General features: G+C 41.2%; 1 protein-coding gene across 2 annotated transcripts in view; it reads right to left on the reverse strand.

Moving 5' to 3' along the window:
• Positions 1–2,369: 2,369 nt before the first annotated feature.
• Positions 2,370–25,266, reverse strand: part of kiz (kizuna centrosomal protein) — a 135,938-nt gene continuing 113,041 nt past the window's right edge. Inside the window, exons 13-14 of one of the 2 annotated variants that reach the window (XM_080199740.1) lie at positions 9,165–9,208; positions 2,370–3,491 (exon numbers count right to left, since the gene is read on the reverse strand). In XM_080199740.1, coding sequence (XP_080055866.1) covers positions 3,385–3,491; positions 9,165–9,208 — 151 coding nt within the window. In that variant the 3' untranslated portion in view covers positions 2,370–3,384. Of the gene's footprint in view, positions 3,492–9,160; positions 9,209–25,266 lie in introns of those variants that run through there. The other variant, XR_013888220.1, reaches the window with a different exon arrangement.

Here is a 25,266-nt window from a genome sequence, read left to right on the forward strand (position 1 = left end):
GGAAGTAGAAAATATATCTTTGCCCTGCATAGGGCTGAGTTTTCCATATTGATATATGCCCTGTTATCATCAAGAGGAGTAAAGCAGAAATGTGCACATTCTCACTGTGTCTGCGTGGGTTCCCCCCAGGTGCTCCGGTTTCCTCCCACAGTCCAAGGATGTGCGGGTTAGATGGATTGGCTATGCTAAATTGTCCCTTGGTGTAAGAGGACTAGCTAGGGTAAATGCATGAGGTTAAGGGGATAGGGCCTGGGTGGGATTGTGGTCGGTGTAGATTTGATGGACTGAATGGTCTCCTCCTGCACTGTAGGATTCTATGATTCAAAGATCCTGCCTGGTCCGATACATATCCTCAATTAATGGGTTATCTGGTAATGCTATCCTGAGTGGTGGGACCATGCTGTGTGCAAATTGGCTGCTGCACTTCCTGCATTCAACAATGATAGCCATTAATTTGCTCTAAAGTTCCATGGACATCTGGAACTCAGTTGGAATGGGGTAGAAAATAAAATACTGAACCACTCTCCACCCCAAGTACCAGTTTCATATTTTTCAAAATACTACAGAATCCTCCTGGATGATACGGTAGCAAAGTGGTTAGCACTGCTGCCTCAGTGCCAGGGATCTAGGTTCAATATGAATGTAGCTGAGGAGGTCACTGGGGTGAAGGGGTGTAAAATAGAAAGTATTGTAGTTGATACAGAGGATGTGTTGGATATTCTAGATGGGTTGAAAATAGATAAGTCCCCTGGTCCAGACGGGATTTACCCTAGGATTCTATGGGAGGCAAGAGAGGTGATTGCAGAGCCACTGGCTCTGATCTTCAGGTCGTCGTTGGTCTCTGGTATAGTACCGGAAGATTGGAGGACAGCGAATGTTGTCCCATTGTTTAAGAAGGGGAGCAGAGACTTCCCTGGGAATTATAGACCAGTGAGTCTTACTTCTGTAGTGGGCAAGGTTTTAGAAAGAATTATTAGGGATAGGATTTATAGTTATTTGGAGAGTAATGAATTGATTAGAGATAGTCAGCATGGTTTTGTAGCGGGACGGTCGTGCCTTACTAACCTTATTGAGTTCTTTGAGAAGGTGACCAAAGAGGTGGATAGGGGTAAGGCAGTAGATGTGGTATATACGGATTTTAGTAAGGCGTTTGATAAGGTTCACCATGGTATGCTTCTGCAGAAAATGCAGATGTATGGGATTGGTGGTAATTTAGGTACTTGGATCAGGAATTGGTTAGCAGATAGGAGACAGAGGGTGGTGGTTGATGGTAATTATTCATCATGGAGTTCGGTTACGAGTGGTGTGCCTCAGGGATCTGTTTTGGGGCCACTGCTGTTTGTAATCTTTATTAATGATCTGGATGAGGGTATAGTTGGGTGGATTAGTAAGTTTGCTGATGACACCAAAGTCGGAGGTGTGGTAGATTGTGAGGAAGGGTGTCGAAGTTTGCAGGGTGACTTGGACAGGTTGCAGAGCTGGGCCGCGAGGTGGCGGATGGAGTTTAATGAGGAGAAGTGTGAGGTAATCCATTTCGGTAGGAATAACAGATGTGTTGAGTATAGGGCTAACGGGAGGACTTTGAATAGAGTGGAGGAGCAGAGGGATCTAGGTGTATGTGTACATAGATCCCTGAAAGTTGGGAATCAAGTAGATAAGGTTGTTAAGAAGGCGTACGGTGTCTTGGCGTTTATTGGTAGGGGGATTGAATTTAGGAGTCGCAGCGTCATGTTGCAACTGTACACAACTCTGGTGCGGCCGCACTTGGAGTACTGTGTGCAGTTCTGGTCCCCACATTACAGGAAGGATGTGGAGGCTTTGGAGAGGGTGCAGAGGAGGTTTACCAGGATGTTGCCTGGTATGCAGGGGAGGTCCTATGAGGAGAGACTGAGGGATTTGGGGTTGTTTTCACTGGAAAGAAGGCGGCTAAGAGGGGATCTTATAGAAACATATAAGATGATTAGAGGTTTAGATAGGGTGGATGGTGATAGCCTGTTTCCTCGGATGGAGAAATCTAGCACGAGGGGGCATGGCTTTAAATTAAGGGGGGGTAGTTATAGGACGGATGTCAGGGGCAGGTTCTTTACCCAGAGGGTGGTGAGGGACTGGAATGCCCTGCCTGCTGCAGTTGTAAATGCGCCTAGTTTGGGGGCGTTTAAGAGATTGGTGGATAGGTTTATGGACGAAAAGGGATTGGTTTAGATTAGTGGGTCAATGTTTTTTTTTAAAAATAAGACTGGTCGGCGCAACATTGTGGGCCGAAGGGCCTGTTCCGCGCTGTAATGTTCTATGTTCTATGTTCTAATTCCCTGCTTGAGTCGGTGTGCGTGTGCAGTTTGCACATTCTCCCTGTGTCAGTGTCAGTTTCCTCCCACAGTCCAAAGATGTGTGGGTTAAGTGGATTGACCATGCTAAATTGCCCTCTAGTGTCAGGGGGACTAACAGGGTGAATACATAGGGTTACGGGGATAGGGCCTGGGTGAGATATGGTCGGTGCAGACTTGATGGGCCAAATGGCCTCCTTCTGCACTGTCATGATTCTATGAATGCTTGTCTTACTTCCATATCCTTGACTTATCCTTATGCAGGTTAGGTTGATTGGCTATGCTAAATTGCCCATAGTGTCCCAGGATGTGTAGGTTAGAGGAATTAGCAGGTGAGGTTGAGGGGCCTGGGGCGGGATTGTTGTCTGTGCAGACTCGATGGGCCAAATGGCCTCCTTCTGCATTGTAGGGTTTCTATGATTGTATCATACTGAGCTTTTCCTCTAAAGATTGTTAGACATGTTGAGAATGGCTTTATATACACTTGAGAGGATATTGCATGTGGAGGTAAACATGTAGACATTGCTGCTTATGAAGAAGTGTTGGCTTTGTGCATATTTGATAGTCGTTTCATGCAACCTACTAGATGAAAAATAATTTGTGCGCTGTAATTGTGCTTTTAAAACACAAATGATGCATTTAATCAAAGCATTTATAACCTGGAGAATGATGACATGCCTATCAGAGAAGAAAGCGTGATTTATTAAGTGCTAAAGTGCTTTGAATACCTGCTTTCTTTGTGTTTAATATGTATAATTATGTTTGTAAGGGATATATATGAACTGAGTGCAAATATCCATCACAATCTATAGGCTGTTAGGAATGGCTTCATCCTGAAAGATCTCAGCCACTGAGAAAAAGACCTAAAGAGTCCTTCTAATTACTGTTTCTTTATTTTTGCCAACAATTATTGAATATAAGAAACAAATGGACCGGCAATTGGGTTGAATTTCTATTACAACATGTGAAGTTTATTCCTTTCAACTGAATATCTCGGCATCAAATCCTGGTTACATTATAATGCCCTTTCTGACAGCTGAATGGTCAGGATTTGCAGTTTTCAAAAAAAATCATCAAAATCATCTTTGTCTTCAAGTGTTTCTGCCGTCTTAGGGTGAAGCATTGCTTCAATGTCGGATGCGCTGTCATCAGATTCACCCCAAAACGCTGTAAGGAAAAGAGAGACATCATTTTTCACCCAAGGGTCAGCTTGCCCTCTCATTTTATCAACTTGGGAAAATAATACTTGGCAAAATAAAACATGCAATGTTTATCTTTGATCTTTGCTCATCTTTCTTTCCTGGGGCTACAGGATAATAAATTAAAACAGCTTCAATTTTTTCAGTGCAAAAACAAAAGATTTGGTGCCCACAAAGACAAGTTCTTAGAGCTTGCTGCTTCCGCATTGTTATTCTTTATGTGATTCAGATGTTGCATCAAATTAAAAAACTCGAATGTTAAATTTTAATGTACGGTTTAGCAACTAAAATGCACAAAACAAAAGTCAACATTAACATGCCAATGACTCCAATGACATCAGCAGTTGCAAATTTGCAATTCATTATCCATTATTCAGAAAATGCTGGTTCGACAATGAAAGAGGATTATAACAATACTTCCATCAGTTTGGATTCTCATTCAATCCAGCATCTTTCGAGTATTCTCAGGTTGAAAATTCAATTTCAAAATGCATATTAATGTGCTGCATTTCATTACAAATTCATGCACAATTTTGATCAAGAAAAGCTGAAAACTTTAATTAAGACATAGAAAAAATATTTTATTCCAGTTCTCCCTGAATGAGATTAGGGTGTCTAAAATTGTGTGCCAACATTATCAGAAACTTGGCTAAACAGTTTGTGTATTGTAACATTGCCTCCCCAAAGTTAGACCAGTGGGTACGTGTGTTCCAGTATTTGTATTGGGTCATACAGATGTTCATATTGGCTGAGGACCACCTATACTGGGACAGCACGGTGGCACAGTGGTTAACACACTGCTGCCTCAGAGCGCCAGGGACCCAGGTTCAATTCCAGCTTCAGCTCACAGCCTGTGTGGAGTTTCCTCCACGTGTTCTGGTTTCCTCCTACAGTCCAAAGATGTGCGGGGTAGGTTGATTGATTAGCAGGGTAAATGTGTGGGGTTATGGGAATAGAGCCTTGCTGGAATTGTGGTTGGTACAGACTTGATGGGCCGAATGGCCTCCTCTGTACTGTAGGGATTCTATGAATGGATTCCATGATACTATAAAATCTGCATAAGGCACCCTCTGCCAGTTCTAATGCCATTCAATTTATGTATTTAGGATTGCAAAGTGTTGCCTTCTTCATGCGATTCAAAACTCAAGTTATGGCTTTCTGTTTTAATGATCAAGTATCAAATAAAATTTTGCATTAAATCTTAAATTCAAATGCAGGTTTCATTTTCATATGTTAGACTAGGTGGGTCTCACAAATGTGCAACTAAAAATTTATGGCAGAAAAAAAAACCTCAAACACAATACAGGGCCCAGGTAGCAAGGATAGGATATAACAGCACATATGCAGAATTAAACCAAAAACATACATATCAGTAAAAGCAATTTCTCCTAACTGCTAAAAAAAAAGTGGATTGATAATCACCAGCCTGATGCATCTTTTCACAATTTTAAACATTATATTATCCTTTGATCTACACTATTCTGATAAGTCCCAATTTTCCAAGTCATCTTATTTGTATTTGCTTGCACTAGTTGGCATCTTAGTGAATTCGCATTGTATATTTTCTGAAGCATTAATATTTTCCCTAGAGTGTGAAACCCTATCCTGCCAACAATGCAGTACAATGATATACCATTTTAGAATCATAGAATCCTACAGTGCACAAGGAGGCCATTTGGCCAACTGGGTCTCCCACCCAGGCCCTATCCCCTATGCGTTTACCTTAGCTAGTCCCCCCAAAACAAAGGGGCCTTTTTTTTTAGTACGGCCAATCGACCTAACCCACACATCTTTGGAGTGTGGAAGGAAACCGGAGCACCCGGAGGAAACCCATGCAGACACAGGGAGAATGTACAAACTCCACCCAGACAGCGACCCAAACCAAGAATTGAACCTGGATCCCTGGCGCTGTGAAGCAGCAATGCTAACCACTGTGCCACCGATTTTATAAACAAATATTTTTTTAAATTGAGCAAGAGGTTCAGGAGCGAATTTCAGGCTGGACTCTCACCACAAGGTTCAGATTTATATAATATTTATACCATAATTTATTGGACAAAGGGTCGCAATTGGAATTCAATCAATGGGCTTGAGTGGTTGATACGTAGAGTAACATGAGGAAGTTACGAGCTCAAATACATTTGATGCATTTGAACAATTTGCATGTAGAATAACAGAAGTCTGGGAGTGACTTACAGGCTGGTAGATAATCAAAGCATTCAGGGAGTGTTTTAATTCATTCGTTTATTTATTAGTCCCAAGCAATCTGTCATTAACATTGGAATGAAGTTACTGTGAAAATTCCCTTGTGGATATATAAATTGACAGATACCTGAGTGTGAGTTACTACCTCTGTACTGTCAGCAATATATAGCTTCACAATATTGTGAAAAATACTGAAGGTATAATGCAAATTCCCTAAGGTGCTGACTGGTACAAGCAAATCCAAAGAGGAGGTCTGAGAAAATTATTTTTTTTCTTGTCAGAATAGTACAGATTAAAGGAGAATATAATAAATATGAAAAGATGGAATTGGCTGAATAAAAACTAACTGCTCCCAGCAGTTGAGCAGTCAAGAACAAGGGGATATCGATACAAAATGAAATGTGAGAGAAATAAAAGGCGGGAGAAACTTATTCACATGAAGAGGTGTGACTTCACTTTCAAGGTTTGTGACTGAAAGATAATCTGGTGCAAAGCTTGGATTGGATAGCTGAGTTAAAGGAATTGAAGAGATATGGAAACAGGTAAATGTGATTAGAACTTTTGCTCATGTGACAGGTAAACACCTATACATATTGATTGTTGTAACTTCTGTGTCAACTCACCCATGCTTTTGTTCTTCAGTATCACAATGAGCAGCACTGTAGCACAGTGGTTAGCACTGCTGCCTCACAGCTTTAGAGACCCGGGTTCACTTCCTGCCTTGGTTTGCCCGAGCTTGGGTCGCTCCACTCTGTGTGGAGTTTGCACATTCTCTCCGTGTCTGCGTGGTTTTCTCTAGGTGCTCCTTTTTCCTCCCATAGTCCGAAAGACATGCTGATTAGGTGCATTGGCCATGCTAAATTCTCTCTCAGTGCACCTGAACACACGTTGGAATGTGGCAACTGCGGGATTTTTGCAGTAACTTTATTGCACTGTTAATGTAAGCTAAATTGTGACACTAACAATTAAACTTGAAACTATCTGGTTCCCTGGTCAGGCACGTTGGTACTTGCATGCAAGTTAGGCTAGCCTCTAGATGGCGCCAACAACGTGCATAAACCCTACAGCAATCCCCGTGTCAATCCCTCCAAGTAAAACTGACCGATTACTGCTAAATTGTGGATTTGCATCCAATGGGAACTCATTTCAGACCAACCAAACTCATTTCACTAGCAATTGTTGGAAGGATTTTTTTCTCTTTCTTTTTATCCCATCCGTTTCTGTGGGAGTCAAACCCAAGACCCAAAGATGGAAATGGAGAATTCTAATCTGCTATGGTGTCCTGACAGCCACCATCGTTCCCCTCTTCCCATCACACTCCCCACAACCCACCCACAGAACCCTCTACCATTGCTTGAAGATTTCAATTAATGTATTAAACAAAAAGAAAGCAAAGAACAGTACAGGAACAGACCCTTCGGCCCTCCAAGTCTGTGCCGATCAAGTTTACCTATCTACGCCAACCACCTGTATCTCTCTATTCCCCGTTTGTTCATATGTCTATCAAAATAAGTCTTAAATATGGCTAATGTAACTGCTTCAACCAGCTTACTTGGCAGTGCATTCCAGGCCCTCACCACCCTCTATGTAAAAAAACTTCCTCCACACATCTCCACTGAACCTTTCCCCGCTGCCTCTTTATAACTATCACTTCTGCCCTGGGAAAACGTTTCCAACTGTTCACCCTATCCATACCCTTCATAAATGTATAAACTTCTACCAGGTCACCCCTCAGCCCCCATCTTTCCAGGGAGAACAATCCCAGTTTGTTCAATCTCTTCTCATAGCTAATGCCCTCCATACCAGGTAACATCCTGCTACACCTTTTCTGCACTCTCTCCAAAAACTCTATTGTCCTTCTGGTAGTGTGGTGATCAGAATTGGATACAGTATTCCAAATGTGGCCTAACTAACATTTTATACAATTATAACATAATTTGCCAACTTTTAGACTCAATGCCCCATCTGATGAAGGCAAGCATGCCGTATGCTTTCTTCACCAACTTTTGTACAAATGTTTTTCAAAAGAAGATGCAACAAAGACAAAATCAGGGGAAACAACCAGAAATAAAATAGAAGCCATTGAGGAAAATAATTAGATTATGGAAATATCTGTAATTGGCCGTATCTTAAAACAAAACTGGAACTATTTAAAAAAAAGTTAATAATTTAAGAATGGAAATCAATTCATAGGTGACAAATCCAGAGAAACTGCTGAATTGCTTTGAAGTATTAGTGAGATCACTGAAGGATCCAATGGCAATGGCTTCAGAGAAAGTCCCAAAGCTCACCATGATGTTAAACTCACTGGCCTCTCGTCACTAAGAATACCCTTATAAGCTTTTTTTGCCACTGTCCAATGCTCTGACACCTCACTTAGCTTACTTTTAAATATTTCCACTTTTCATTGTATTGTCCACTACAAATATATCCATGAACCTTAGATTATTGAGTTACGAAGAGAAGCTCCAGGAAGTAAATCTATATATTTTTAAGTTGCTCCACTGATGGCCTACTTGCCAAACACAGTACACAACCCTGCGTAGAACTAACCGGGAGTCAGAATCAATCTCTGCTCTCTGAGCAGCAGGAGGGACAATACGATTGGCCTTAGAAACCCTGGCACCGACAGACAAAAACAAAAGCAACTATTACCTTCACTCTTGATTGTTATCTAATAGATAATATAGTCGGATTTTCCATTAGGTTAGGATTAGACTTGACTGTAACAACCCCAGTGGTTGAATAACTCGCTATCACTCAGTGGCCAAGTTCACACAAGAAGTTCACACTTCAGCAAGAAACTCAGGGCAGCCAGTGTCACTGAAACCAACCCATTAAGCAGTGTCAGGAAAGAAGAAAGCTAGAAAAAAATTGATTGTAATCTGAGGTCAGAATTCTACCATCCCAGCCGCCACGGGAATTGGAGCGGGCACGGGGCAGACCACGAAAAGGTCCATTGACCTCGGGTGGGATTTCACAGTTTTGGGATGAGTGAGGCCGTAAAATCACACCCTAAGTCTTTTAAGTAATCATTACCATTGACGCAGAGAAATAGAAAATAAACAGGAACTTCAGAAGTTCTTTCCGAGATGAAAAAGCTACAAGTTAAACTCAGCCTGAGGAATAACATCTTTGGGTTGATAGTTGATTATCAGAATAAAATGCAATATTTTGCAGCAGATAGTGTGTGCAGGGAAAGGAGCAGACAACTAATCTGACTGGATTCTGGTGCAACTCTATTACAGTAAGAAGTCTCACAACATCAGGTTGATAGCACAAATTAACCTGTTGGACTTTAACATGATGTTGTGAGACTTCTTACTGTATTTACCCCAGTCCAACGCCAGCATCTCCACATCATGGCAGCTCAATTACACAGAGGATGAGCAGGAAGTGGTATTTTCCTGGCTTTCATCTTCATTCTCAAGCTTACCTTTTGACTTTATGGGATTCATCCTTTCTTTCTTGTTTCTGTGCCTGTTAAAATTAAATAAGGCAGAATTTAATATTAAAAGAAAAAATCTCTTATTCACCAACACTCTGTTTGCCTACATGCCACAAACTGACTTATGACCAATGCTGATTTTTCAAATGCATCCCACCTAAGAAACCAGGATGGCAGGAGAAAAAAGCAAATTTGAGTGCCAAAGGTACCACTGGCTGTAAATTCTTTGCTGGAGTTTTGTGAAAACGAGTTTATCATCAAAATAAGCATTTTTAATAATGATGAGTGTCAATCTTCCCGATTTCAAGAACACTTAATATACACAATCATTTAATATTTTATTCAGTGTACAGTCAGTTTCTTTGCAAATTAAGCTTAAGGAAACTATCACAATTTGAAGAGCATTCCCTGACTGGTGCAATCTAAGGCTGCAGACTTATCCAATTGTGTTTACAGCCTGATTCAAGTGAATTGAAACTTGAACCAGTGTTTTTAAAACACAGGCATATATGTTTTAGGACACAACTTGTTCTGCAATCTTTTTAACTAATGTGGTCAAATCCTGCATTGTTAATGGTTGGCGCTGCTTATTTTTTTTTTAAAGTAGTCAACGGCAACTTATAAATAAATGTATCATGATAAAATGAAAATGTGTTTCAAAATGATTTTTGATATGAAGCTGCAGTTAAAATTTTGAATATACACATTCACAATCGACTGCCGTCGGATATAAATTTGTGTTGTTCATTTCTCAGTAGCTCTCTCATTCACAAAACAGGAATCATCATTGACCTATGGTGTATGGTTTATTATGTCTTCCAGTTCAATAAGGCCAATTAATTCTTTATGTACCAAAGCAGCAAAACTACATCATCACAAATATTTTCTGAATAAACGTCTCCCTCAGTGTACCCAAACAGGTGTCAGAGTGTGGGGGACAAGGGGATTTTCACAGTAACTTCATTACAGTGTGAATGTAAGCTTAATTGTGACTAATAAACAAACTTTTAAACTTCAACTTTAAAAGACAGACTTTGTAAAACTTCTTAAAAAAACTTAATTAATTTTTAAAATGTTATTGAGGCAGCATACTCACATTTATATTGTCTTGTATATAAAGTGCACAGTTGTGCTGACTTATATAGTGATTTATGAAATTAAGTTAAAATTGCTTTGAAGCATTTTGAATTTCCTCAGCAGCCAGACAATGAAATACAATGACATAATCCTCCCAAATCTTGGGTTTACATGTGGGTGGGAGATTAAAAACATTTTCTGAAATGTGTTATTTTCCTCGATTAGAAAGTAGAATTTGTTTTCAAGAACCTTTGCACACAGACAAAAAGCCATGAAGCACAACTGACTTCTAATAATTCTCAAGGATTTTCAAAGGCCTCCCATTTACAGAAGTGTTTCTCAGAGTAAGGCTGCTGGGTTCCCATAGTATCAGCGATATAACTATGTAAATGTCTGCCCCTGAAGAAGCTTTGATCTGGTTTGATGCATATGCAGGCTGCATTCAGCACGACTGACAAATGACCAATTGTCTGTCTACAGCATCACTAGCCTTCTGAAATTGTCAGATTGAAAATGTTTTGATCTTTTGTGGGCTGCAGATGCAATGTTTAACTGCTGAAGTGTCAACTGTATTAGACCAACATTTATTTAGATCATATACCTGATTCAGGTACCAAAAAGGCAGAGAGCGGTAACAACTAACTGAATATTTTCAAAAAAAAGTTGTGACATGGAGAAACTATCATCCTCTCAGTTTATTTAAAATTGTTCGCAGACCAGCACTGTAATCTTGCTGCCATTCACGTTGTTGGGATCTTATGGTCTTGCTGACAGCACACCCCCACCGCAGTTTTCGTGGCAGCGAGGGGTCGTTCAATGAAAAACCCCATTGACAATGGCAGAACCGTAAGATCTGGCCACCGGTAAGCAATGTCTCCTGCCGCCGTGAAACACGCCATAGAAGGGGAGAAAAATCCCACCCCGGACTTTGATGGATGCTTTCAGGATAACAACTTCCTTTTACAAAGTGCCTTTGAATTAGTAAAATGTCCCAAGGTACTTCACAGGAAAATTATCAAACAAAATATTGACGCCAAGCTACAACAGGGAAAATTAGGACAGGTGGGCAAAGGTTAGGTGTCCCTTAATCTGTTATAATTCTCTAAATTTGCACACCTTTATTGTGGAGTCCAATAGGCGTAGACAAAGGTCATAGGTAGAAGAGGGCACTCACAATGTTAAAATGGCGGCGTGGGTCTGTTGGGCCGAAGGCCTGTTTCCTATGCTGTGTTGTTCTTTGTTGCAGTCAAAGAGATGGGCGTAAAAAAAAGAGGCAAATGGAGTAGAGGAAGAGCAATCTGGCAAAGAAATTCCAGAACTTAGGGTTGAGGCAGCTGAAGGCACAGTCACTAATAGAGGAGTGGTCAAACTCGATGATGCAGATGAGGCCAAGACTGGAGGAATACAGAGATCCACATTACAGAGAGTGGTCCTGGTTGCATTTCTTTTTGTGCCAACCAAATAAACTAATCAAACAATCTCAGGGACAAAGTAAGAAAGGGCAGCCCCCAAAAAGGGAACCACCCGAACCAAAAAGCAAGGCGGAAAGGAAGGTTAAAACATCAAACCAAAACGTGATCAAAGAGGTAAATAAAACTCTCCAACCCCTGTGGGGCCCAATGGGCATGGAAGGCCTCAATGGCGCCTGTAGAGTCCACATGCTCCCTCTCCAGGGACACCCGGCCACGAATGTAGCCATGGTAGAGAGGCAGATACTCAGGTCAGATGACCCCGTCAGTCCCCTGCTGCCTGGACCTGTCTACGGCAAGCTTGGCCAGGCCCAAGAGCAAGTTGACAAAGAGGTCATCCTCCTTCCCCATGTCTCCAGCCCGCTAGGTGTCCCTAAATCAGAAACGTGGGATGGAAAACGGAACATAGCATTTGACATGAAATCATTCTGTTGGCCATTACTGCCTTATGAGAAATAAATACCGCGGCCCAGCATTTGTAGTCAGCAGCAAAGGAAAAACACTTGCCAGTCACAACATTGATAACTGCCCATAGTGCTTGTCTGGGCCTTTGAGCAGAAACTTGTTGTCACTGGGCATCTTGATCAGATATGTCATCTTCTACAGCGAATCTGTGGCATGTGTGAGCAGGATAAGCAGCAGCAAGGTTCTTCACCCAATCAAACGAAAGAATTCTCAAACACAGAGACTAAATCAGGAAGTATAAATTAGACTTAAGTCATGTGGAGAAAGCAAAATAAAGATAGGGAAAGAAAGACTGGATTAACATTCCTGCTTCAACTCCAACCAGAGAGAACCAAACCATCTCCGCCTGACATTTATCATCATTGCTATCATTGAACTTCCTGGAGATTACTAAACTTCACCAGACCAGCCATTTAACAGCTGGGCTATAAGAACAGATCTGAGGCTAGGAATTGTGTGGTAACCCATTTCCTGACTCCCCTGATGCCTGACAAGTTGCAAATCAGAGTGTGGTAGAAAACTTTCCACTTGCCTGGATGAGTGCAGCTCCAATAACACTCCAAAATCTCCACACCACCTGGGGCAAAGCAGTTCGCTTTATCAGCACTCCACCCAGCACCTTAAACATTCACTCCCTCCACCATTAGTGCACAGTGGTAACAGTGTGTACAAGGTGCACTTACACTCACCAACTATCTCACCATTCTTCAATGGTCATTGGGTCAAAGGCCTGGACTGATTAATGGATCACACAACAAGATTAAGTTTGAAAACTTTTACTGAACAAACAACAACATTAGCTCACCACAATTTGCTCAGCAATGTATACTTCAAGCTACAAAGAAAATCATCCATGCAATTTTTTGCACAATCAGAAATCCGCCACCATGATCCACCACTTTTTAAAATTTTGTTTTTTGAGCGGCTACTTTATTCTTCCGGAACCAGTTCAAAGTTTTTCTCGGTTCCCGAGGCCTGTCCCTTCTTCCATTCCTTGTTGGATAGTTTTCTAATCCCTGAACTGACTTTCAGTATGAAGGATTACATTGGATTTTCTTCTCTCTGGTCCAAGTTAGGTGAACCTTCCAATCTCATTTAAATCCTCGAAATCTCGATCTCAACATGAGCTTCTACCCGTGCATGTTGAATAATAGGATCAACATTTTCTCTACAGAACTCTACTTACTCTCTCAGATTCTTACCGACTCATTGGGTTGTGAGATTGAGTGATACCATACAGAACCTGTAACCCAATATGATGGCTCGCTATGGATTCTTCCCTTCCCAAAGCCCATTTCCATGGCAAGGTGAATCACATGGTCTTGGATCCAGGTAGAAATGACCTATCCTCTGGACTCCCAACTCCATTCTAGCTCGGAATTAACTTGACAGCTTAGAGTATAACAGTTCATAAAACTTAGAGTATAACAGTTCCTATCACCTCCCTGTAAGACTTGGAGACTAACAGTCTAACTACAGGCAGCACAGGTATACTTGCCATTGTCAACAAGTGAACATCTTATATTTTCTGAGCAATCCCTTGGTTTGGGTCCCCCCTTGTCCACATAGCAACCAAGCCACCGAGGCTTGTCGTCAGGCAGAATTCCAAGCAGGTTACATGGCTCCAATCACCACTCAATTTTTCCTTAGAGATATAGTCCCCCCAAAAAACCATAAATTTTACATTTGTAACACATTGTACAGATGATGCTTCTTGATGTTCAGTTCAAGTGATATTATGAATATCAAAATAAGCTTGTCTCAATTCTTAAATACAATTGCTCTCAGAAAAAGGACAATCAGGCCAGTGCACCCAATGTATTTGCACCCAAGTAGCTGTAACATAACTGTACAATTTTTCTAAAAAATGTATCCAATTGTAAGATGAAAACAAATATTTTGACATACAGAACTGCTGTAGATATTCGCAGAATGATTAGCGATGCAAGAAAACCATTTGTTTTTATGTATATGGTAATCACTACTTAGCAATCTTAGTAATCAGTGCTTAAAGTACGAGGATTTTTATAGTGTGTTAATTACCCCATACAATTTAAACTAATTGATTATATTAAACAGGTAATCCAAAATTCATTATGTTCCTTGAACATTTTTCAAGCTTTAATGCTTAAACATGCAAAACTGCAATGATTAATTGGGATTATGAAGGTTTACAGTTTTCCAAACTACCCTTTAATATTTAAAAAAAAGCTGCAAAAATCATTTAACATTTTCAGAATTTAATTTGTTCTGCAGTCACCAGTCAATCCCTTAAACCGAAAAAAATTACCCCTTTGCACAATATGCACTTCAGTTCCAATAAATAGACTTTCGACTGAATTCTGAATTGAATCTCCCATTCTATTATTTCAAATGAATTGTAGAGAATTCTACATTGAGAAGTATTCATGCATAGTTGTCTTTGCTAATTTAAGAATAAAACTGCATTTGACAAAGACAAACACTGAAGCGTTAACAATATTGTTGTTTCATATTTAACAAGTAGCTCTTGAATTTGGAAATTACAACAAAAATCCTTTGCCAACATTTAAAATTAGTCACATACTGAATTTGTCAAGTACAAAGTTTCGTAAAAGGATGTAAGAATATAAGAAGCAAGAAGGTTATTCTGCCCCTCAAGCCTGCTTTGCTAATCAATAAGATCCAATGTGGCCTTAACTCCACTTTCCTCCCCCACTATCCTCGACCACCTTGTCAGTCAAAAATCTATCTAATTTAGCCTTGAATACTTTCAATGATCTAGCCTTCATTGCATGCTGGCAAAAAGAATTTCAAACATTAACTAGTCTCCTAATCTCCATCTTAAATGGGAGACCTCTTATTTTGAAATTGTCCCCCTCAGTTCTAGATTTTCCCATGAACAGAAACACCCTATCAGCATCTACCCTGTCAAGTCCTCTCGGAATCTTACATGTTTCAGTAAGATTACCTCTCATTCTAAACTCCAATTAGTGTAGGCTTTTGTAACGTATACAACCGTATTTACAAAATTGTGCCAAAAAGGAAAATGAAAACCTATCAACATTCAACCTGGCAATCCATCACATAGATAGCAGGACCCGAATTAATCTTTTGCACATTTATGATATTATGTGCAACTTTAATTTCAACCGTCCTCAATGCTCTACAAGTCATTCCATATCAGTCTCTAACCTGAGATTGCAACTTATGGTTTTTGCCACCCCTCGCTGACATTGTGTGGGGTGTGGGGTCAGGGGGAGAGGTGACGACTCCAATGGTGGTTGTGGGGGTGGGGGGGGCGGTTTGTTGAATACCAACTCCAATTGGGGGTGACGGGTGGGTGGGGCACGAGGGGAAGGGAGTGTCACTCTAGCACATTTAGATTTGCTCCACACTCTGTGTTGCTCCTAGGTTGCTTAAATCTTTGGTCTTTAGTGATTCTTCCTGCTTCTGTATTCAAATTTATTTTATTTTGAACAAAATTTACCAGTACTCAGCTGAATGTAGGCTGATGCAGAAACAAATGGCCCAATCTCCCCAAAACAATTATAAATGTAGTAAAAGTCTGAAAACAGAAGTGTTCCATACCGGACTTTCAACACTGCAATCTTCCAGCATTCTCAGTTTTTCTAACAGTTGGGAGCTTTGCTCTGGCAGTGTGGGAGGGGGGCGCATAAGTACACCATGGAAGCTGGCTACATAATGCTCGGGCGCCATTGTTCAGGATGTCCCGATACCCTAGTGCACCGGGAGACCTCCTCCCACCTCTCACCCTATGGACATCGGACCATCCCCCTCATCATCGGCAGCATTGCTACCTCTCATAACATGAGTCACCAGTATCACAGCCTTTGGACCTTCCCGATGAGTCCCCTGGCAGACACCCCTTCACATTGTTCCCCCTAGTCACAATCACCTCGCCCCCGCCCCACCCCTCCACGTGGAATGGTTGGAGTATTTTTTCAGGGCTAATGGAATAGACGGGAGGATAAGAAGAAAACTTACTGCATATGGGACTCAGACATACAACTTGATTCAAGTTTAACGTCCCCAGATGCTCCCAATACAAAGGCATTTGCAGAGCTCATTGAGCTAGCAAAGTTGCATTACCATCCTAAAGCCTCGGTAACACTGCAAAGATATAAGAAGGCTTTAGGTGAGACCATTGCAGCCTTTGTTGCCAGGCTAAAGTAGATTGCAAAGCATTGCGACTTTGGGTCAGCTTTAAATGACATGTTAAGAGATCGATTGGTATGTGGTGTAAATAATGCAGCTATACAAAGAAAACAATTGGCTGAGTTGACTTTTAAGAAGGTGATAGAAATGGAGACAGCGATAGAGACAGAGAGCACTGAGAAGAACGCTGAGGAGTTACAAAGCGATCAAAACATGAAGGTCCGCCAGTTAGGAAACCACGAGTAGTAATAGTGCCAGAAGTGAGGGTGCAGGATCAAGCTCCAAGATGAGATTTGAATGCAGAAGCGGGAAGAATTACTAAATACTGAAGACTTAAGCAACATTGGAGTAACAGAATGTTTTTAATGTGGGAAAAGTCACTTCCCAGCATAAATTTAGGGAAGCAGAGCACAACAGGTATGGAAAAATAAATCATTTGGGGTACAAATGTAAAAGCAAGAAGGGCCAGTCCAACACAAGCAGAATAAATAATCCAGCCACAATGCATAGTAGGGAGGATTGTCCAGAAAGGGATTGAAAGATTATGTCATTAAACAATGTGGAAGTGGGCAAGGTAGTATCCATCACATAATGTTGACAGTGAATGGTCAACCACAGAAGATGGAGGTAGACACTGGGTATCTGCTACTACTGTGAGTAAGCAAACCTATCAGTATCTCAGAGAAGAAGTTCAACTACTGAAGTTGATGAACAGAGCACAGCTGGACTAGCTACTGGTGAGGTCATAAAGATAATAGAAATGACTCCTTGTGAATTACAGACAGCAGTCTGCACAGCTCTTGTTGGTTGTGTTGGGTCAAGGATCAAGTTTAATGGGTCCTGGAGATTAAGTTGAACTGGTTGGCGATCATTAAGATAAAAGCAGGGGCCCTGCCAAAAGTCATTAGTAAATACTGAGAGGTGCTCCAGGAGGAACTGAGAAAGATCAAAGGATTGCAAACAAAAAATCCATGTGGATCCAGAAGCCAAGATCGTTTAAGACAAGATCTGTGCCCTACGTGTTGGTAGAGAAGATAGAGACAGAACTAAAATGACTGGAAGACATGGGCATCATCAGGCCTGTACAATTTGCAGAGTGGCTGGCACCCATTGTGCCAGTTATTAAACCCCACAACACCATCTGTATCTGTGGGGATCGTAAGCTGATGATAAAACAGGCTGCAAATATAGATAGATACCCCCATCCCCAAAATAGAAGATCAAATGCGATGTTGGTTGGGGGTCTGACATACACCAAATTGGACATGAGCCATGCTTACCTACAGTTAGAACTAGACAACACACCAAGAGTCACCATAAATACACATAAAGGGCTCTATAAATATACATGTTTACCATTTGAGGTTTCATTGGCTTGCACTATCTTTTAGCGATCTATGGAGAATCTACTGTAGGGTTTGCCCAGAGTTGTCACTTATTTGGATGATGCTCCACTAACAGGGTCCACTGAGGAGGAACATTTGGCAAACTTGGATGAAGTTTTAAGGAGATTCCGGATAGTAGGAGTGCGCCTAAAAAGAGAAAAGTACACCTTCCAAGCAAATGAGGTGGGTTATCTTGGTTTTCCAGTCAGCGCTCAGTGGACCTTGCAGGTGGAAGTCTCTTCTGGAGTACTCATCCCAAACGGAGCAATTTTTGAAGGACATCAGAAGATTTGACACGATGTGCCAGGGAGAAGTTAGCCTGCTGGAAGCTGGGAGTGCCTTGAGGCTTAATCTTGTATGGCTACCCAGCAGATGTACGGGGTAAATTCAAACAATGTGTTGAATGGCATATTTCAATTACGTTAATTAGTAAATGCAGAAATACCTTTTCTTTAAGTTGGTGTGTCAGTTGCCTGTTCAGTAGTGTCTGATTTTAGTTTGTTTACTACAGTGAAAGTCATAACACATGATTTTTTGTCTCTTGGTTATTCTGTTACTGAGAAAGTCATCGCCTCTTGAAAAATTTTTCAATCTCTCTGTGGATTAGAAACATTCGGCCCTTCGATCCTACTCCACCACTCAAAATGGACTTGGCTGATCCTCCTACTCCAGCACTCTCTCCATAGTCCTTGTTATCCTTAAGAGTCTAAGAAACTATCTATTTCCTTCTTAAATATATTCAGTGACTTGACCTCCATAGCCCACTGTGATAGAAAATTCCATAGGTTCACCACACTGTGAATAAAGAAATTTCTCCTCATCTTAGTTCTAAATGGCCAACCCGTATTCTGAGACTGACACCTTGATTTATACCCCCAGCCAGAGAAAGGAACATTGCTGCATCCACTCTGTCAAGCTCTGTAAAAACTTTATACATTTCAGTTAGATCCTGTCTCAGTCTTCTAAATTGTCACAGATACCAAGCTAGTCAACCCAATCTCTCCTCATATGACACCTCAGAAATCAGTCTGATGAATCTTCGCTGCACTCCATCCATGCTGGGTATACCCTTTCTAAGATAAGGAGACATAATAATTGAGGTGAGGTCTCACCAAAGCCCTGTGCAATAAGACATCCTTGCTCCTGTACTCAAGTCCACTTGCAATGAATTTTATTTTTATTCATTCGTGGGTCATGAACATTACTGGCTGGCCAGCATTTATTGTCCATCCCTAGTTGCCCTTTGAGGGCAAATGAGAGTCAATCACTTTGCTGTGGCTCTGGAGTCACATGTAGACCAGACAAGGTAAGGACAGCAGATTTCCTTCCCTAAAGGATATCAGTGAACCAAATGGGTTTTCTGACAGTCAACAATCTTTTCATTGTCATCAGTAGATCTTTTCTTTATTGAATTCAAATTCTACCATCTTCCGTGGTGGGATTCAAGTATGGGTCCCCAGAACATTCGCTAAGTTTCTGGATTAATAATCTAGTGATAATACCACTAGGCCATCGCCTCCTGATTGTAACAATGATGAAATTTGTTTGGCTGTTTTATGATGGAAGTTTCCGTAATTAAAAATATGCTGATACAGATGAAAGAAAGAAGTGAGACTCCAATAATAAGACTGTTATAGAATGAGAAATTAGCAAGTGGTTGAACAATGGAGCAGCACAAGAACAACAATAATACAGGCAGTGTAATCCTTTTATAGCATACATGCCGTAAACATATTTCTCACTTGTTTTATATTTTGCAGGACTATTCCTAAATTTTCACTAACCTTTCCCAGAATCTTGCACTGTTTACATCCCACCCCCACAACACTTTCCCACAAGGCTTGAATTTATATATTTTCTTTGTTCAGTATCTCTTTTTTTAAAGTGAAGTTTATTTATTTGTCACAAGTAAGACTTATATTAACACTACAGTGAAGTTCCCCTAATGGCCACAGCTCAACACCTGTTTGGGTCAGTGAACCTAACCAGCACGTCTTTCATGATATGGGAGGAAACTGGAATACCCAGAGGAAACCCACACAGACATGGGGAGAACATGCAGACTACACACAGACCGTGACCCAAGCCAGGAATTGAACCCAGGTCCCTGGCACTGTGAGGCAGCAGTGCTAACCGCTATGCCACAGTGTTGCCCCCATCTTCGTCATCTTTGACATTTCCAACTCATACTTTATCACACTTAGTTATGTAAGAATTATCATTGCACACACTTCACACTTATTATTGCTTCGTTATTAGTTATTTGTTTCTTCACTACAGAAATAGGAAGACCAAAATTTCTAGTGGGATATGATGCTATTCCAGCCTTCCCCTCAAGTATGAAACTGGCTCATAGTTAGTATATAAGAAACTAATGTGTCTCAGTTTGTTGGGGAGGCTGGGCTTGTCACATCTATCAGTAGCATTAACTGAATAAGCATAAATAGATAAAGGGGAATCAGTAGATGTTATATATTTGGGTTTCCAAAAAGGATTTGATATAGTACTGCACAAAGTCTACTTCATGGAAGAATCATAGAAACCCTCATTCAGGCCACTGAGTCTGCACTGGCAACATTCCTACCTAGGCCCTATCCCCATAATGCCACATATTTACTCTGCTAATCCCTCTAACGCACACATCCCTGGACACTAAATTGCAATTTAGCATGGACAATGCACCTAACCAGCACATTTTGGACTGTGGGTGGAAACCAGAGCACCCGGAGGAAACCTACACAAACACGGGGAGAATGTGCAAACTCCACACAGACTTAATAAGATGAGCCTAAGATATTGGGGGTAATATATTGGCATGGATAGAGGTTTGGCTAACTGATTGAAGACAGAGAGTTGGGATTTTCAACCTGTAAGTAGTGCAGTACTAAAGGTGTCTGTACTGAGGCCACAATTATTTACAAAATATATTGATGACTGGGATGAGGGAAGCGAATATACTATTGCCAAGTTTGCAAATGACACAAAAGTAGGTGGGAAGGCAAATATTGAGGATGATGCAAAGAGTCTACAGAGGGATATAGACAGGTTAGGTTCAGGGGCAAATACGTGGATGTAATGTAGGAAGGTGTGAAGTTATGCACTTTGATAAGACTTTGGTAGATTATTAATCCGGTAACATGACTGCTACACTAATGTACCCACTAGATGCATAAAAAATACAGGCTTTCCACATCTGATCATCCATATCTTAAATGCCTGCTGTCTCCAGGGTTTTAGCTGAAAGTGGGATTAGGATGAAATATTTCTAAACAGCAGCTAACAAAAAAATTAAAACATAATATATGGTTCATGAAATTAATACTAAATGCCTACATATTCTTGCAATGCATTTGATTTATTATTATCACATGTATTAGTATACAGTGAAAAGTGTTGTTTCTCATGCGCTATACAGACAAAGCATACCATTCATAGAGAAGGACAGGATGCAGAATGTAGTGTTACAGCTAGGGTGTAGATAAAGATCAACTTAATGCGAGGTGGGTCCATTCAAAAGTCTGATGGCAGCAGAAAAGAAGCTGTTCTTCAGTCAGTTGGTACATGACCTCAGACTGTTGTATCTTTTTCCCGATGGAAGAAGGTAGGACTAATAAGAAAGCATAAGATAATGCTGGAAGTAATTTTATTTTAATCCATGGGAAAAAGGTACGATCTTATTTCTATGATTTTGCACTTTGTTTGAATGTATTCTAAAACAGGTATGCCTGCAATCTAGCCGAGTACGGAAGCAGCAGTATTTAGAATAAGAGTGACCTCCACTGGCTGCAAGTTCTTACTGCTACACTGTACTCCAATACTACACACCTGCTCCATCCAGTCACACGGAGTTTACTTTATGCTTATGCATGGCTTTGTTTTGCCCAGATCAATGCAGAGTCTTACAGGGCCCCTTTGTGAAATAAAAATGCTTTAACTCTTAAGGTTTTATAAAGTCAAGGATAGGTGTCAAACAATTTGGAAAATATTCACATTAATATAAAATCAGCAAAAAAAAAGCCGGTTTTAGATGCCTTCGGTAAAATGGAAGAATGACTCTCAATAAAGAGGAAGCAGTGGCATGCACCTCTGAACAAAAGGGAGTAAGTGGTCTTTACATGGAGTGCAGCTGGTTATTAAGACTCTCTCCTTCGTACATTATGTCTTTCATCCCCACTCAACCACAAAATGATTTTGCTTTAGAAACTACGATAGCTGCAAAAGATTTACAATGAATGAATCCTTAATAATAAAGTGTTGCGATCTATCTCCTTCCTCATGATTTATAATACAATAAACATCAAATTCTATTAACACTTAGGCAGTAAGATGCTTTGGCTAAGAAACTGGAGTATGAAAGAACTCAATTTTCCCCCTAGTTTCAGTATCATAATAATGAAATGAGCACATATAAATGTGCTAAGAGTATCTATTTACCTCTTTTCGAGGTTGCATTTATTAATCTGTAAAGTTTATTAAGAAGGGTCATTGCTATGCAAAGCAGAGCCCAGTGTCTTACTTTCTCTTTTCAACCAAGTGCTGTGTCTAGCCAATAGAACAGGCTCCCTAGTTCTCATTATGCATTCATAACATGCTACATTTGCACAATGTATCACTCAAAGGCTTCTGAATAGAAGGCCTTAATACTCATGTAAACAACTGCAAACCAATTACTTAATGAATCAGGCCCACACATAATGAGGTGCCACACAAAGAGCTATAAATGCATTTTTGCACCAAAGCCTCTGCTTTAAACCAAAATCCCTCAGCTGTACTTTGGGCTTAACTGACATTTCATTATTGTTTCCCGAGCTTCAGAAGATACTCTTTTCTGGGAGGGGTTTGAGTGGAACGGGAATCTGGCTGGGTCAGCCCATTGATTCACAAATAAGCTCACTAACAAGAGTAAGGCACATTGGCGGGGGGAGGGCCAGTGTATCACTGGCGGACACCACCCTTATGTTTACGTTCAAGTGCTAAGCTTCAAGACTACTTGTGCAACCACTAAAGCACAAGAAGTGACTGCAATAAGTGGAATCTTCATCTGCTAGCACCCGGGATATGTCCCCATTTGCCAATCATGAAAAGGAAGTAAGCACCTGCCCTTTCGCCGAATTCTGATTGTTAATCTCCTCCCTTGAAGATGAGCATCAAGTGCTAAGCACCATGTACTGCTACTCCATCTGTTAAAAGGTCTGCTACTTTTCCAAAAACACTAAGGGGTGACCACAGCCAGCTGACTTAAACTTAAAGACACTGTGAGGAAATATGGTTTTAGAAGCTATTTGGAGAATCTGACTTAAAGAACTGAAAATTGCATCCTTGCCCAAAATAATGGACAGGCCTTGTAATAATCTCACTGAGGCCTGTTATTCCGTAATCAGGGTGGCAAGTGGTTAGCACTGCTGCCTCACAGTGTCAGGGTCCCAGGTTCAATTCCAGCCTCGGGTCACTCTGTGTGGAGTTTGCACATTTTCCGTGTGTCTGCGTGGATTTCCTCCAGGTGCTCTGGTTTTTTCCCATAGTTCAAAGACGTGCAGGTTAGGTTGACTGACCATACTGAATTAACAATAGTGTCAGGAGGATTAGCATGGGGTTACAGGAACAGGGTCTGGGTGGGATTGTGGTCAGTGCAGACTCGATGGGCCGAATGGCTTCTTTCTGTACTGTAGCAATTCTATGATTCAATCACTTGTTTATTTACAGTGGTAGTCAAGTGCCAGTCAACGGCTACAGTGTGTTGATAAGATTCGTGTTTATCGACTGCCAGCCTGTGTGGTACCAGCTGGTTTTAAACACATTCTGCTCCTTCCCTACTTCAGAGATAATTCAGATGTTTCCTGATAATCTTGCCCTGTTTTTGGACCTTGTACAACATGAGCCCTGTTTTCCCTGTTATAATCCTGAAGACCCAGCTGAGGCTGTTCCCTCCAGTTCCTCACGTGGACTGGGTCATTGGTTTTAAATGTCCCGACCCTTGTCGCAGAATCTTGGTTTCTCGTTCTGGGTCCCCTGTTGGGACTCCACCCTCCCCATCAGGTTTGGGAAAAGTGAGTTTAATCTTTAATCTGAAGCCTCCCCCCTCTTTAATGATTCCACTGAGGGAAGGGATCATGCTGTAGCCAAATAAAAATTAGGCCAGTTTGGTCTCTATGGACGCTGAGGGTTGCTTCTTCATGCTGAGTGTGTTTGATTCTATTGGAGGGTATGAAGGTCTGAAACTTGGTGCTAGTAAAGGCAGTGACATTGCCAGAGACCAGGACTTCAGGTATCCTGTGCGTGCAGAAACTTGGCTGTAGTTTCCCCGATGGTAGCATGGGAAGTGGTAATGCTCATCCAATGTACTCCCAAACGGTGGAATGCACGTCAACCATGATCAGGAACACGGAGCCCAAAAAAGCCTCAGCAGAAAGTCTACATGCATTCAAGGGTCTACACCAGACCACTCCTGTGGATGTAGGAAGGCTGGGGGACGGAGTTTTTGATTTTCCTGACACGACTCATGCTGTTGAACCAAGCCAGTAATGTCTGCGTCAAGGATGGGCCACCTTGATCTGTGTCAAGATTGGGTCACCTTAGCTGCTTGCCATGCCTCCCCTTATGGGTTTGGGTGGTACTGGCACATCACTGGAGAGATGGGACACTGAAGCCTATTGCGTATGCAATAGGATTTGATTTGAGATTCCAGGGTGGCTGTGGTGTAACTCCATAAGAATTGGATGTCACTCCGGGCGAGGGACAACTCTATGGGAACCCCAGAGGATGATGCCACCCTCAACACCAAGCTCATCTTTCTTTGATTAACAGTGTTTCAATTCATCAGAGGGCTGTCCTCTGAATCCTGCACACAAAATTATGTTTTTAAATTTTGACAGGATTGGGTCCTTTTGTGTCCAGTCTTTGATTTGCTTCACAGACACAGAGTCTGCTCTCCAATAACAGACACCACAGCCCCAATATCCTCTTTTCTTAAAATAGCATTTTGACTATCCCTCTACCTCATCACCCCAATTTTGATCATCTGCAGCACTTGCAATAATCTGCCATCTGGTGTCCAGAAAATTGAGGGTCATCACAATCTCTTCTACAGCAGGTGGTGCAACCAGACTTCCAGGCAATGGCAGATAGCTCAGTGCATTGGTATTAGCTATCTGAGTCCCAGAATGTGCACTAGGAAGTATTCAGAAACATGCATAACAAGACCCAATACTGTATTCTTGTCTTCTTCATGGGGTACACTGGATGAGCAGTAGTGCTTTATGATCAGTCACTATGAAAAACTATCTGTCATAGGTGTATTGATGGAACTTTTAAACACCTCTCTCTCTTTCTTGGTCTGGAAGTACTTTCGTCCAGTGTCTGAGACAATCCAAGATGCATATGCAATAGGCTTCAGTGTCCCATCTCTCCAGCATGTGCCAGTATCACCCAAACCCATAAGGGGAGGCATTGCATGTCAAGATAAGATCCTTTTTTGGAGTTAAAATGAGTCAATAAATTAGAGGACAGAAGTTGCTGTTTAACTCTGTTGAGAGCCCC

The sequence above is a fragment of the Carcharhinus amblyrhynchos genome, chromosome 12, assembly GCF_965287045.1.
Source record: "Carcharhinus amblyrhynchos chromosome 12, sCarAmb.v2.hapA, whole genome shotgun sequence".
Lineage (NCBI taxonomy): Eukaryota > Metazoa > Chordata > Chondrichthyes > Carcharhiniformes > Carcharhinidae > Carcharhinus > Carcharhinus amblyrhynchos.